Raw genomic sequence first — 15,456 nt, forward strand, 5'->3', positions numbered from 1 at the left:
TCAGTAACAAAATGTATCATTGTACCATTGTATCATTTACCATGCACTAATTTATCTTGTGGGTTACTGATGTTGAATCCTTATGTTTTACATCTTAAGACTCAAACTCTAAGTAAAGGAACTTCTGTGGTCATTACATAATTTACATTTTTACTTGCCTTATACTCTTAGAAACAGTTTTGGCTAAATGCACACAATCAGGTCAGTGTACTGGTTTCACACTTGACAACATTAGTTGCATGTTGAAAATCTCACTCTCCTTTCATAAATCACTCCAGAAAATCACTAAATAGGGAGCATTTAGAGAAGTCAGCATAGTCTTCAATCCCAGAATTCAATTACGTTTTTCATTTCACCCTTCACTCTGCAGAGGATGAAGGATTTAAATGCGGTGGGTCTGCTGAGATAAACTAATCAATAAAACAGTGAAAAAAAATGGAGCACCCACCCACCGTCAAAACTCCACCTGCTGCAGTGCAGCCAGTGTTTCAGTGCTTTTGTGCCGTAGTGCAGTCTCCACAAAATGTCCACAGGAATGCCTGGAACCTCTCCACTTGCATCACTCCAAACAACAAAGTGTTGAAACTATAATCAAGATCGCAGTGCTTATGTCACTTCAGAAGGGGACACGTTTTCAATTACTTCAATGAATCTTGTTATACTTAAGGTTTGTCTACCCCGACATAAATGTTTTCACTGGCAGCCAGTGGATTTGCTGCTTCCTCTGCAAACACCTGATAAATAAACTGCAAAATGACTTGCAGGTGTGGAGGATTGGAAGCATGGGAGACTACAGACGTACAGACCCTTCGGCATGTGTCCGATTCTCCTAAATCATTCGTAATTAGAGAGGTGCAAAGATCATGGTGATGTTTAATGAGAACAAGAACTGAGAGAGAAAAAAAAGGTAGTAATATACAACAGCTTTTAAAAACAATTAAAACCTCTGTCACACAACTGATCATCATTTCCACATCCAAAGTTACAGAAAGTGGAAGTATTTGAGTGGGTTTAAGGAAGTTCTGAAAATCGCCAGTTTCTCTTGTAAAGTCTTAAGTGTTACTTCCTAGGTCACAATGTTCCTTGGCATTTTACCTTGCGAAAAGGACGATGGTGCTCATGAGTCTGATGGACTTCCTGTGAGGATGGTGGCACTGGCGAGTCTGATGGACTTCCTGTGAGGGTGGTGGCACTGGCGAGTCTGATGGACTTCCTGTGAGGGTGGTGGCACTGGCGAGTCTGATGGACTTCCTGTGAGGATGGTGGCACTGGCGAGTCTGATGGACTTCCTGTGAGGATGGTGGCACTGGCGAGTCTGATGGACTTCCTGTGAGGATGGTGGCACTGGTGAGTCTGATGGACTTCCTGTGAGGATGGTGGCACTGGCGAGTGTCGATTATTTTGGCTGGTCTTTTTTTTGTTGTTGGCTTTTGTCAAACAAATAAAAATGAGTCTGAATCCTTTGAGAATCCAGAGTCTGCATCCCTGTCATTCACAGCTTGATCCTTCCTGTAGATCTCCTCAGTAAAAATGTTGAGGTGGCATACTTAGTTATGAAGCCATCTTAGTCATTGCCATGCCACATAACTGTCATAAAGTATATGCAGACAGTATAGGCATGTCAGCACAAAATTAGCCTGGATGCTAGCGGTGCAGAGTTGATCAAAGATGTTTGCATGCACTACAGTTTCACATGGCTGACATAAAATAGAGAGGGATGCAGAGAACAAACAACATTAGTTTAGCTCCAGAACAAAAATACACACAAGATGTGTTTAGTCAGTGAGGTATGCCATTTATATTTGTGCAACCAGTGAAACTGATCTGACTTCAGCGACAGACCTGCTTCACATGGCTATGACTTATATCATTCTTTGGAGGAAATTATCCACTATAATGCTTCCTCTTAAGTGAAAGCCAGACTTAATAAGGTCTTTATTCTTCTTGCTCACCATCTAGTTTTTCAAAAGTCATTCCATCAGATTAAGGCTTCTGGATTAGATCAGATCATAGATGAGGATGTAATTGGGTTTTTCATGGATTTAACCCAGCATGCTACAAATCCTATTGGATAACCTTTCCAAAATTGTCCCTTTGGCAGAGTAAAATAATTTACTGGTGTTAATGTCAACACCTGGGACACTGTCACAATTTCTTTCTTCTTCATCATCCCTGTCCTCTTCTTCATCGTATCCGTGTACACTCAAGTTCTGTCACTCTGAGTGAGGAAGTCCTGATATCTCCCTCCTCTGCCTTCCCGGCTGTGGCAGGACAGGCTCTCACCTCTACCGTCGGCCTGTTGACGTGGCGCCACCCGCTGAGCCTCGTCCACCGGAGACACCTGCTTGCCCCACTCTTCGCACCCACGAAGCACAGCGTGTTGATGACCCCGTTGCTCATGGCGACACACTCGACGATGTAAAAGGCGACCAGCGAGTGCCGCTGGCGTGTGATGAGTGCCGGGTAGAAGTCGCGCAGCAGGGCGAAGCCGTAGTACGGCGCCCAGCACAGCACGTACGCCACCAGAGCCGCCAACAGCGCCAACACCGTGCGGCGGCGCCGGCGCAGGCGCCGTGCCAGCTGCGCCGTCGGGAAGCCCGGCACGCCCTTGAACCACAGCTCACGCGATATGTGGGCATAGCACGTTGCCATGACCACCACAGGCCCCAGGAACTCCACGAACAGAACAAACAGGAAGTAGGAGCGGTAGAACAGCCGCTGCTCCGCCGACCAGATCTGGGCACAGAAGATCTTGTTGCGGGGTGAAGCAATAGAGGTGGCACTGGCAACAGTAGTGGGGTACTCGTGCTCCGTAGCAAAGTAAGCAGACGGAACAGAGATGAGGATGGGGACGATCCAGACGCCGAATATGAGCCAATAGGCCGTGTGGTACTTCATTCGGGGTTTCAGAGGGTGCACAATGGCCATGTACCTAGCAAACACGCACACACATGCGGAGGATGGGTGAATGAGACCAAAAGATTGTAACAGTCGGAAGAGGCACAGACACCATAAAGCAGATGATATGTCAGCGGTCTAATGGAGTTGGCCTGTTTGAATGTCTGGTTTTTGTTATCAGAGCAGTGGCGAAACTCACTGTTGCCTTTCTTGGAAATACTGCTCAGAAACCAGTTATAAACATTCATATCAGCAGATAGACGGTGAGACATGGTAAGGAAACTAAGGAGAATGGCGGCTATATCAGATATAATTTTAGCCATGTCTCTAAACACATGTAGCATATAGACATACACAACCCATTATTAGACCTTCTTTAGTCATGAATGAAAGAATATGGAATATCTTTCTATGCTATATAAAATGCTCAGTTTCCCTTGCCAAATAGATTTCTACCTAATATGTACCCATTACCAAAATGTCAGAGGTGATTTATTATATCATTGTGCCTCATCCAGGGAACAATCCGTACCTTATTGTTTTGGATGTACTAATAAAATCCCTCGCAGGGCACATCTGTCAGCTTTAAGCCCCTCTAAACAAAATCTATAAATTTCTCGGCCTGCAACACTTCATAACGTGTCATGGAGGTCTGGAAAAGCAATCGTGTAAGTGTTTGCATCACCAGGAAATTTCATGATGTCACTGAGTATCATACTTACAAACCACTGAACATCAGGAATGTTTTTATGATAAATGCCATTTGCTGTATATAGTGATGATCTCATTGCTTGTATAATGTCACATTTCAGCTAAATGATGGAACAAATATGTTTTGTCCTCCATTTCATTTCATGACAAAAAAGTATTTTTAAAATAGCAGTGTGGCTGTAAATAACAACATTATGTACATGTATGTATTTGGACACATATGTATGTATTTATACACACATTTATATGTACATGCGTAAACAAAGTAACACCACACATATATCAGTAAGGGAGACCTTGTCATAGACCTCGTTCATGGGCCAGGTACAGGTTGGCTCAACTACAAACAAAACTGGACTCACCTGTCCACAGCGATGGCAAGCAGAACATTAGTGGACACATAGAGAGACACGGTCCTCAGGTAGTTGATGGAGACACACAGGACAATCCCATGATCCCACGAGAGCTGCTTCACCACATAGTAATCCACCAGGAATGGGCAGCACACGACAGCCACCAGGACATCTGACACCGCTAAGTTAGCGATGAGCAGGTTGGTGACGTTGCGTAGTTTTTTGTGACGCGCTAGCGTAGCAATGAAGAAACAGTTCCCAATTCCGCACACAAGCATGATGCAGACCAGAACCACAGCGATGATTATCGTAGCTACGAAGAAGGCTGTGTCCTGAGTCGTGTCCGGGATCTCATCCGGAGAAATCTCATAATCCAAAGGGATGTCATAGTTTGCCATTAGCAGGTTATGGGGCCTCTCTGATGGCCGGCATTGAGTCCATGTTTCTGCCGTGGTAGTGAAATTTATTTCCTCCATGTTTGCTCCTTTTTGTTGTTTCAGGTTTTAAATACATATGATACTGTTTCCCATCTTTTTATTATACCTGCAAAAAGGGGAACAAAACGATTTCATATAGAAGTATATATGGTCTGTATATATTCCCTATCTGGTAAGCAAAAAGTTTTTATAAATACAGTAAAATAGTAATCTGCAAGATACTTGCCTTGAGAAAGGTGTACCACGAGGACCAGGTTTAGACACTTTATGTTTTAATATTTATTAATGAGCAATTTACTAGTATAATGTACAATTCAACAACACTTCTTGTGGCCCTTCAGTATGAATAACAAAGTAATCCAAATCCAACGTACATTTTAGGACTGAACACATATTTGCTTCAAATTGATTGTCAATGTATATTTCAATTTTGACTTGATTTAATAAATTAATTAAAGATTGTCTTCGAAATTGTAGATTTCTGTAGTTATGATTTTAATAACTGTTAATTGGTAGTTTTGACAAACTATCATGTTTGTCAAAACTACCAATTAACAGTTATTAAAATCATCGGGCAAGTCTGGCTGGCTCAGTTTGTTAATTTTTACATTATATTTCAATGCATTTTGTTACATTTAATTTTTTAATTTTAATGGAAATGTGTAATAGAAATTCTATGTCAGTAGTTATTACAATAGTATTACTACATTTGTTCCTCCTAAAATACTATCCATAGAAAAACATGTTCCATCTCTTTAAGTTAAAACACATCCGTAAGAAAGCCTTTTTAAAGTGTAGATGACCCTTTTCACTAAATGGGCCATTTTGAAATAAAATTTTGAGTATCTTGAAGACCCACGTACAAACTTGAGTTTTTAACACTGTACTAGGGCTGGAGTCTCTCTAAAGTGATATCTTTAGTAAATGTTTGCTCAGAACAAGGTTCTCCTGTAAAACACTGTCCACTAGAATTTTTATTTTTATTTTTATTTGCATTAGACATGCACACATGTAAATGTGTAAATTCATAATTCATAGTAAGTGATGAAGTTACGTTAGTTCGGCCACAGTATTTTATTTTAGTATTTTACAGTATTTTATTGTTTGTAATAAACTGAACATGCACTACTCTGAAAGTCTAATAAATTACAGCACTCCTCGCTACAGCAACATTTTTGACAGTATCTTAATTAGTAAGGTAATCATTCACAGTACACATACATTTTAGGCTCTGTTTGCACAGATCCATATGCAGCAGTATGAGATTTTATTTGTGCTGCTGAATGAAAAATATCTTGAGCATACACCAACAAACATTTATGCAGGTGATGCGTTTAGCGCACAATAATTGCGCAATCCCCTGTTTTAAAATAAACTCTAGTGCACAATAAATTACATTAGCCTGTCACTTTCTCTAAGTGTCACTTTCTCTAACATGTTAGCAAACTTCAAGTAAAATCTATAATCTATTCTTTAACCATCTTATCTTAGCAGTTCAGCAAACCTCCACCCTTAATTACAACTGAATAATACCAAATACTTGGCTATGAGGCGCGCGGAAAAGAATACACAGAAATAAACAACTAAAATTCAGAAAATAAACACTAATGGAGCGTTTTCAGCAATGGAAAATTATAGATATCTTACCGACGTTTCCATGCGATTATTCGGTTTCTTCTTAATTTCTTGGCGTTTAGCGGCAGTTCTTAAAAGTAGTTCAATCCGCAGAAGCACGTTAAAGCAACCTGCTCTGCAAACCCTAAGCAACACCTGACGGGGTAGAAGCCCAACCTTCCAAGCCTCGGTAAAACAGCACAGTGTAAGACACACACTCGAGCACACACAAGCACACCGCCACATCAACACTTTCAACGCCTCGTGGCGGGCGTATCTCTCATCTTTTATCTCCACCGAATTCTCTTGTGCAGAGAACGCGTTATAAAAAGGTTTTGATGGTAAATGATCTTAGTGTGGTGCAAAGGAAGAGATCTCGCACAGGGAATTATCTTGGCAATTTTCAAACAGAACTATTTTTGTACGCCTATTAAGTGTTCCAGTACTGAATTCTGTCATAACAGTCAAGCCAATTCACTAAAATAATGCATATGAAGGATCTAGAAGATTATCATTTTAAGATGCCCAGCTCTTTGGGGCAAAATGTATTTGAGTACGTGAGTGTGTGTGATTGGTCGTGTCTTGGAGAAACATAAATAAATGTCTACACAGTGATGCACATTTTATCACAGAGGCCCTTGCAAACATTAAATCGAACATTAAACATTAAACAGAATATATATTACAAAACGGGCAAATGGCTAAAATTGTCCAGAAAAAGTATACAGATTCCAAAATATGAGTTTACTGTTAACTTAAAACGCAGCTTATAGCAAACAATTGTTTATTTTTAAAAACCTATCGACCTAGAACTTCCAAGTAGATGCCTTTTCGCACACGCGCCCACACGCACGAATCTCCTTCTCTAACTGTGTGCCCTTTTCCATCCCGCTCATGTCGTCATCAGTGTCGGCGTATCCCTCTCATGTCGTCATCAGTGTCGGCGTATCCCTCTTATGTCGTCATCAGTCCTGGCGTATCCATCTCTCTCTTTTTCGTTCTGCAATTAATCGCTGCGCTCTGTTCTCTTCAGATCTACTGCACGTCTGAGTGTATGTGTTCACACTTGTTTAGTAATCTAAATCTAAGATTACAAAACAATACATCCGATCTCAAGTCCTGTGATGCATGTATCAGCACTCAACTCTTCCTTTGACCTCGAGAGAAAAACATTGATTCATATAACTACTGAGAAGATTTACAGTGTGCCTATCACACTAGGAGGCTTTAACGCATCTAGTGACACGGAAGAAATGTCTAACCCGAGGAAAAAAACATAATTCACGTAGTTTCATTTAGGCCAAAGCATTCAATGAATTGAAAATCAAATCACATTCAATGATTTTATAACACAGACGATTAATTCTGTGTCTTGTTGAATTTCCACCTCTGTTCAAATAATTGAATTGATCCCATCCTTGACATGTATGTCATGTGGGTTATACAACTTAGAGGACGACTTAACTAGACTGCAGAATTAAAAGCGAAGTTATAAATGTGGTGAAGTAGCCTGATCTTCGTCGTGAAATAACAGACCCAGAGTCACGCAGAGAAAAGGGATTTATGACATCTGCTTGCAACTCTTTCTCCCGCTCTCATGAACAGACTTGCACACGCACGCAAGCACACGCTCCTGCAGACGCGTGCACTGATTTTCCTCAGTCTCCACTCATTTACCTTTAGATGAGATGGCGCGTATAGCCACGACGGTCGGCTATCGTGCTGCTTCAGCACGACAAACAGCAGCTACTGCGATGGAGAAATAAATCGCCACGAACGAGCTGTAAAGTAGAGCATCTGTTCGCTCGTAAAACCAACATCAGAGACGAGAAAGCCCCTTCATAAACATCACCGGAGTCTTCTCATTCATCTATAAATCAACACCCATCACACGCAGTTCGGGTCATGGGTAGTAATGTATTCTGACTGTAATGTTTTACATTTTTTTGGCCAAATTTAACGCCGTGATTTGAAGCCTGTCTTCAGCACCCGCACGAATCGCTCTTATGGGATAAAAAGATGTTTTTTTTCTGTGATCGTACAACATGCAGTACCTGTTACTCTATTCGCAGACGGAACAAAATGTAATAAATGAGAAAACTGCAAATACATCAAAATTAATGTGCATGTGTCCAGGGAGATGGGGGGGGGTGTCTTCCTTCGTGCTGGACTTCTCATATGCCTGTTAGATGTGATACGAGATTAATAACGACATAGCCTCTAAACAATAACAGGGAAGATTGTTTTTATTACTTGGTAAATGATCTGAATGATAAAAAGAGCACGTATCGACCACCATTTCTATCCCACCTTACCAGAATTTTCAGACCCATGAGTCCATGTTCCAGGCAAACTTAAACTGAGTAGAATATGCACTCAGCAGAAAGAAACCTTGGTCTGTACACAACGCCCACGTTACAGGCATCTGTTACCGCAGAGCACTTGGCGTTCGGCTATAAAATTCTTTCATTATGCTGAAACTTGCGCATTCATCCTCCGTTGGTAAAGGCGGCTGTGAGCGACGCAGAAAAGGTCCTTCTCCAGCGTGCATCTGCAAGGCTTGGAGACTTATACCATCACCCTGTTCTCATAAACATCTTAAAAGAAAAGGGGTAATGAGCATCTATAGACACACGACCTGTGGCACAACAAATAACGGGCCTAAGTAACATGAGCAAGCTTCTCTTCTTTTGGATTTATGTAGAAATTCAAACAGGTGTAAATCTAAAATCACACCATACATCTTACATCGCAGATAAAAAAAAAAATAAATAAAAATCAGGCAACAGAGAATTAATTTATTAAAAATGCTGAATTGGATGTGTCTGCATCATGAAAATGTCACCAGCACAGAACATCGACAGCGGTCTATTGATTGACCTGTCAGTGGGTCAAAATTCATAACAGCTCGCAGTCTGTGCTGCAGAATTAGCTAGTTTGGCCTTGAACTTGCCTTCCTGGTAAAAAAAAAAAAAAAAAAAAAAAAAAAAAAAATCATAATTGATGGAGAAAACTGAAGCATCAAAAGGATCATCTCGATTTTCCCCATTAAGCTGCTGTTGTCTCATGAAATACACTTCAAACCATTAGAGGATGCCAGAAGCTCCACTTACAAGTGACATTCGCAAGAGATATTTTACACAAACACTCTCTGCTTCAGCAAGATTGAACACCGGTGGTGGCGGAACCTCAGAAGAAAAAGTCTTAATAGGCTATTTCACTATTAAAAAAAACAAACACAAAAAAACCCACAACACCCCTCCCTTTGCACCAATATGCCAACGTCAACAACCGACATCCTGTAGAGTAATAAACATAAGAGCTCAATCAACCTGAACTTAAGAGACAAGAGAAATAGGTGAGAACGGCTGTTTTCAGTCCATTTGCGCTGTTGTCGCACGTAGGTGTGTGCGTGAGGCGCGGTCACTTCTTGGCGTAGGTGATCTTCATGGCGCAGGTTGCTGTGATGCGGAAGCCCTGCAGGGCATCCTTGGCCACTCCAGCTTGGGCTTCACTCTCAAACTCCACGAAGGCGATGTCGTGCTTCCCGGGCACCAGGCGCACTTCCTTAAAACCAGGGAACCTGTGCAGAGGAAAGAAAGGCCATGAGGGGGCGCCAAAGAGCAGAACATTATAGAAATAAACGGCCGAACATTCTCAGTCTCTAACAGGATAGACAGTGACTCGGCAGTGAAAGTGTGGGAAATAATGTGTAATTTAAAAAAGGCTATCAGTTTTCTATTATGAAACCATAAATTTGGATAGACATGGAAAGGTGAGATTTACTGTCCAGCGTCTTTTGAGGTGCATGCAACCAACCAGTCAGGCTATTTCTCAACTGAATCAGTACTGAAGGTCATAGCTTATGGTTGAATTCATTGGCACAACAGGTGCATCGTAACAGCGAGAAGTAGATCAGCAAAGCCGTATTCCAATTAATTACATTTACGGCATCTAGCTGATGGTTTTATCCAAAGCGATTTACAATTATGACCGAGTAGAACTTGAGCAATTGAGGGTCAAGGGTCTTGCTCTGGGGCCCCAACAGTGGCAACTTGGCAGTGGTGGGACTTGAACCAGCAACCTTCCGATTAAAACTGCCCAATTCACTGATGTACAGGAAACCTAGCTGAGCACTGCATGGAGAAACCTGACTGGCAAAGGCAAGAAACACAGGGACTCTCAGAATGGATGCCTTCACTGCCCAGTGTCTCTGACAGGAAAGGACCGACTCACTGGTTGAACAGCATGGACAGCATCATCTCGTTGGTCTCCTCAGGCAGGTTGGTCAGGAACAGGATGTAGTTCGGTGGATTATCCGGAACCTTAAACCAGTGGGACAGAGAGGGGACCGTGATCAATAGTTACTGCGCTGCACTATGCAGGGACTCTAAAAACCATCATAGAAGAAACATAACGCAGTCAACCACAAAGGAATTCAGCGCCATTTAGTACCTGGACCGTAGCTGGTGGAGCCGGCTGCATGTTCACAGCACCCTGCAAGACCAAACACATGTTAGTCAAACTGCAGATAACACAGGTGCAGTTTGGAAGCGATGCAACTGGATGTTTCAAACAGTACGATCACAGCATGTCAGAGGAAACGTGCAAAACATGGATCAATGCTGCCATGTCAGGGATGCTAATGAGGACCTTCAAAACGGTAGTTTAATATTCAGAAATTGATAACTTTTTTCATTGAGATGAAACAAACGTTCACAAAAAACATGACAACTGTGGACCTGCAGTAGTATTCACACACACCCACCCACACACCAAACTGACCGCCGGTTTCTTGGCCGCGTTAGCCGCTTGCTCCTGAGCCTTCTTCTTTTTCTCCTTCTTCTTGTCCTTGTCGCTGTACGTGCCCCTCACTTTAGCGATGACGTCCGAGTCCGTTTTCGCATACTGGATTCGCTGTGAGCCAACGGCACAAACAACCTCCGTAACTACAGTGTTCTCATACCAGGTCTGATGCCCCCACCGCTGAGATCTTGGCATCCGAGGGGGGTGGGCTGGGAGATGAAGGACAGGCGTGCTCTGCCGAACTGGCTGAGCTGTGTGCAGAGCCAGGAGCTTTCTGGAAGCTTACGTTAGGGTCATTCTTTGCTCAGCTATGGTGACTAAAGGTGCTGATTAGTTTTCAGGTGTGCCGCATCCCAGCAATGAGTACAATTACATGCAGACACAGACCTGACCATGTAATATGAAATGCAATTGGGCCAGATAAAGTTCTGCATCCAATATGCTCATTTATTCTGTATTCTATGCATTCAAAGTATTCTATTACAACCTAATCATTTTATATTCTGGTTTGCCAAATTACGAATGCAGGCGGGGAAAGAAATGAAGGCCAGTCAGAGATGTTTCTGCGTGGGGGAGTAAATGCGGTTTTTCACGTAGTTAGAGTGTCGTACCACAGAGTTTGGATAAACAAGGATTCTAGTCTACGGCGATTTCAATTTAAGACATAATGCAAAATAAAATCATGATCGCTAGTCTGTAACAGTAACTATAGATTAGACAGACCAAGATATCGTGGACAAGACTATCCAATCTATGACTTATCTCTAACATTCCAGAGAGTCACACTACTCAAACGTACTGCGAACCCCGACCAGGTACAGGCGTGAACAAAACCCTGAAACACTGACCATGGGCTTGTTGTAGAAAGGGAAGCCCTGGAGCTGCCTCAGCGCGTTCGTAGCCGCAGAGAGCTCTTTAAATACGACGAACGCCTGACCCCTCATTTTCATGGTTTTCATGGCGACAATTTCGATGATCTGTCCGAACTGGGAGAACAGGGCGTACAGTGACCTCTTCAGTTCTATGGTAAAGAGAACTGATTAGTTTTCCAATCATAGGAAATAATTGACCGTTTAAATATTTTAACGCTAACCATGCAGTCAACTGTTTTAGCACTTAATGTAGCTATCTACCCACTTAGCTAAATGTAGACAGGTAAAAGTCACAATCAATCATAAACGTTCGGGACATAGCTACCTTCTTTCTTTATCTTATCATTTACGTTGTTGATGTAGATTGTGTGATTCGGCCGAATATCCATGTTTCGTGAACCCTAAGGAAGATGTATCTGCGAGGACGAGAAACGTTCAGTGCAATATATCAACTACAACTAGAGAGCACAGAGAGCCAACAAAACAGATCAACACGGTTTATGAGCACATACTCGTGATCTGATAATGAAGCAACATTACTCCTCGTAATATGGAAACCATAAACAAACAAGAATCTGTATACTAAAATCAACAAAGTAGCTATTTTTAATGAATGGATGATATTCTCATACTTACCACACTTGTCTTTTACCGGAAACCGCCAGATCCCGCTAGTCTGCTTCCTTTATGTGCTTTAACACGCATAACACATTTGGAGCGCCGCCTACTGTAGTGGAGCAATTATTAGTTAGTACAACATTTACATTTACGGCATTTTGCAGACGCTCTTATCCAGGGGGACTTACAAAAGTGCTTTGTCATTTAGTCATAGAATATCCTAGTACAGTACAGTAGGTTAGAGTCCAATATACCAATGAACTAGAATGCTGTAGAAATAGAGGGATCACTGCTGATACCTAGAAGTACAAAATACATAAGGTCTATCTTAAACAATGATAAGTGCTATAAACAATAAGTGCCAGAGTTTGTTAAACAACATAAACAATACCCTACAATAAGCACTATTTTGGTCAGTCAATATGGGAGCAGAATCGGTTGTCCTTTAAATATTCCGCAAATAGATGTCTGTTCTTTGAAGACTGCAAGGGACTCTGCTGTCCGGACAGAAAGTGGGAGTTCATTCCACCATTTTAGAGCAGGACAGAAAATAGTCTCGACGCTTGTCGTCCATGAAACCTGAAGTAAGGTATTTCAAGCCGAGCCGTACTTAATATGTTAACGCTCTAGTGTTTGCTGTTGCTAATGAAAATATAGATTAAATACACATTATTAGATCAAGACTTTAGTTATGTGCGATGATTAACTGCCAAAGCTTTCTCCATTTATCACAGCACAACCTACTGAAATATGTCGTTAAACACGTTCTCTTGCTCTTAACACAGAGACGTACAAAACTCTTCTCATTTCATGGTTATAAAAGTTCCTTTTGGTGAATACCTGCAGTGCTGTAGTAAAAGATATAGATATAGATATACATAGATGTAGATAAACTCAAAATTGTAGTTAAGTACACAACGTACAAATAATGGACTGCAATCACATCAATGAAGGCGTGTTATATTTACACACTAGATCTATAGCATTAGGCATGCGCCCTTGTCCAGAGCAACTTACTGAGAAGGCAAGTTTGTAGTGTATAAAATACACATTTTATTACTTGAACATTAAGGAAACATGCATAAAATACAACATTAAATTTCGAGCAGACACTGAATTTCTGAATTATGAGAATTTACAGTCCAAAATGTGTTTAGATTCTGTGATCCAAACTCTGCACGCTGTGCGTGTGTTCAGTTCAGAATGTGTCAACGTTCTGTAGTCTGCGCTCGGTGAAGAAGCGGTGCGTTTTGTGTGTGGGGGAGTGTCCTGTGGGTTTGCTATGGCTGAAATATGACAACATGGATGTGTTTTTCTGTCGAGCTGCTCCCTTCTCTCCATCCTCCTCGTCATCGTCCCTACACACACACACACACACACTTTTGAAATTTGTAAGCTTTTTTTTTTTTTAATGAAAATGCCTCCAACTTTTTAAAAATGTAACTTTTTATTGTGAATAAACTTCGCTAAGGGATTATGTGATAATAAAATAACTTTAGGGAAGTACCGATAATTGAACTAATGCAGCGTTTGGCAGTCTTGGTTAGCTCTGCATTCTAATGTCTTCATTGCCCCCAATACACCTGACACAAGACTGACTCAGGCCATCTGCTAATTACACACCTCTCGGTTGTGTTTGGCACATGGAAACGAGTGTGTTTAAGAATTTATTACACGAACCTGTGCAATCCACAAGGAGCTGGACTGGCAAACGCTAAACTAATGGCTTTCCTCCTCCTGCCACACGTTCTTTTTCTCCAAGATATGAAACACTGCCCCCTGCTGGTGAACTCACCAGTGTACAGCTTTGCTGTCCAGTAGAGTCTGCGCTGTACTCCAGCTGAAGCGCACAAACTGAGGATAACCAAACACCGGGTCCAAATACTTCAGCAACCAGCGCTTAGTTTTTGGGTCTACACACACACACACACACACACACACACACACACACACACACACACACACACACACACACACACAATACTCACACTCACATGCATTAGGGAATAAATCACACTGTGATTTAAATGATTTTTAAGATAGATCCATGGAGAATCTCTTTTGACAGAGAAATGTAGTTTTTAATCCATGTCTGAAGAGTCTGTGAGAAACCACTGGTTGGGCCACTTGATTTTACTTGTTCTTCAGAGAACCAAGATAAACACTCCAACATCTTGCACTCGAAATAACACTTTTTTTTTTAATTGCTCAGAATCTAGTATAGAATTTAAAAAAGTTTAGTATTCATTCACATACACAGAAACTGGACTTTACACGAGACAGAATTTCACACTCAAGTTAACACAAGACAGAATTAAATTTTAGAGTGTCTTCTTCCTTATTTAAACTTCAGGCAAAGAACATTAAAGGGAAACTGAGACTAGAGCAGGAAGTTTGGTGAGTGTAGGTGATGTGCTCTGTTTATGTTAATGTGTTTACAGTGAGGAACTGAGAAAAGGAGTGTGTGTGTGTGTGTGTGTGTGTGTGCTGACCATTGGGATAGCCTGAGCCATAATCAGTGTCCACCTCCCCCAAGTCTTCTGCAAACGTCCAGCCTTTCACTGCATGGTCCCTGGCCACCTGAGCGGAGGACAAAAATGTTGGCAGCAACCATTAAAAAAACAAATGAACACAAAGGAAAAAAAATGTTGCTGTAATAAACTGTAGATCCATCTGGAAATGAGTATATAGAGAACATATAAGGAATCAACAAGAAATGCTCTCAGGAAAATGTGATATACGGCTGAACTGCTGCTGACCTTGGCACAGATGCTGGCCGCGCTGACGACGGGGAACAGAGAGTCGGCTTTGGGTCTCACCGTCACCTTCACCTTATGCCAGTGGCGGCGTATGAATCCGACATGCTATGCCCACCTCCAGTCCAGGGAAAAGGCTGCACTGTACAGTTTAGTGTTTTCTCTGCCCCAACACGCCGACACAGCTGTGGCTCTCGGGGACCGGAGCTGCACAAGTCTGCGTTAGAGCGGGTAAAACACTCCACTGTGCAGGGCAGAGGTGTGACCTTAGGGCACCGACATGTGCAGATGTGGGCGCCCGTCATGCCAGCTGTATAGGACGGACTGCTATGCCTCTTTCAACTGCACACCACAGTCCAGGGCGTACTGAACCAGGCCGATGGCAGCATCA

The 15,456-nt window shown here is 41.9% G+C and overlaps 3 protein-coding genes across 3 annotated transcripts; all 3 read right to left on the minus strand.

Annotated features, from left to right (window-relative positions):
• Nucleotides 1-828: 828 nt before the first annotated feature.
• On the minus strand, nt 829-6,144 carry prokr1a (prokineticin receptor 1a). The gene is made up of 3 exons (XM_027013783.3): nt 6,047-6,144; nt 3,972-4,505; nt 829-2,932 (listed from the first exon to the last, which is right to left on the minus strand). Exons 2-3 carry the CDS (start codon nt 4,436-4,438, stop codon nt 2,185-2,187), a joined length of 1,215 nt encoding a protein of 404 aa, XP_026869584.3. The 5' UTR covers nt 4,439-4,505; nt 6,047-6,144; the 3' UTR covers nt 829-2,184.
• A 2,097-nt stretch (nt 6,145-8,241) lies between these two features.
• Nucleotides 8,242-12,416, minus strand: snrpb2 (small nuclear ribonucleoprotein polypeptide B2). The gene is made up of 7 exons (XM_027013750.3): nt 12,328-12,416; nt 12,017-12,107; nt 11,668-11,840; nt 10,799-10,930; nt 10,469-10,510; nt 10,250-10,338; nt 8,242-9,596 (listed from the first exon to the last, which is right to left on the minus strand). The coding sequence occupies exons 2-7, from the start codon at nt 12,078-12,080 to the stop codon at nt 9,437-9,439; spliced, it is 660 nt and encodes a 219-aa protein (XP_026869551.1). The 5' UTR covers nt 12,081-12,107; nt 12,328-12,416; the 3' UTR covers nt 8,242-9,436.
• LOC118242756 (ribonuclease H2 subunit A-like) lies at nt 12,343-15,370 on the minus strand. Its single transcript, XM_081701586.1, has 6 exons — nt 15,332-15,370; nt 15,069-15,173; nt 14,802-14,889; nt 14,105-14,222; nt 13,150-13,667; nt 12,343-12,418 (listed from the first exon to the last, which is right to left on the minus strand). The coding sequence occupies exons 1-5, from the start codon at nt 15,368-15,370 to the stop codon at nt 13,508-13,510; spliced, it is 510 nt and encodes a 169-aa protein (XP_081557712.1). The 3' UTR covers nt 12,343-12,418; nt 13,150-13,507.
• Nucleotides 15,371-15,456: the final 86 nt, after the last annotated feature.

The sequence above is a fragment of the Electrophorus electricus genome, chromosome 18 (genome assembly GCF_041902795.1).
Source record: "Electrophorus electricus isolate QZ-2024a chromosome 18, ASM4190279v1, whole genome shotgun sequence".
Taxonomy (NCBI): Eukaryota; Metazoa; Chordata; class Actinopteri; order Gymnotiformes; family Gymnotidae; genus Electrophorus; species Electrophorus electricus.

What these genes read in the sequence shown, in the direction of transcription:
- snrpb2 (XM_027013750.3), bottom strand. Translation starts at nt 12,080, where the DNA reads ATGGATATTCGGCCGAATCACACAATCTACATCAACAACGTAAATGAT. An exon ending in TGATAAGATAAAGAAAGAAG is followed by an intron (nt 11,841 to 12,016) that starts GTAGCTATGTCC and finishes TCTTTACCATAG; the next exon opens with AACTGAAGAGGTCACTGTAC. An exon ending in CTTTCTACAACAAGCCCATG is followed by an intron (nt 10,931 to 11,667) that starts GTCAGTGTTTCA and finishes GTTGGCTCACAG; the next exon opens with CGAATCCAGTATGCGAAAAC.
- prokr1a (XM_027013783.3), bottom strand. Translation starts at nt 4,438, where the DNA reads ATGGAGGAAATAAATTTCACTACCACGGCAGAAACATGGACTCAATGC. An exon ending in CTTGCCATCGCTGTGGACAG is followed by an intron (nt 2,933 to 3,971) that starts GTGAGTCCAGTT and finishes CGTGTTTGCTAG; the next exon opens with GTACATGGCCATTGTGCACC.
- LOC118242756 (XM_081701586.1), bottom strand. Translation starts at nt 15,370, where the DNA reads ATGACGGGCGCCCACATCTGCACATGTCGGTGCCCTAAG. An exon ending in CGGCCAGCATCTGTGCCAAG is followed by an intron (nt 14,890 to 15,068) that starts GTCAGCAGCAGT and finishes TCCTCCGCTCAG; the next exon opens with GTGGCCAGGGACCATGCAGT. An exon ending in GACAGCAAAGCTGTACACTG is followed by an intron (nt 13,668 to 14,104) that starts GTGAGTTCACCA and finishes GTGTGTGTGTAG; the next exon opens with GGACGATGACGAGGAGGATG.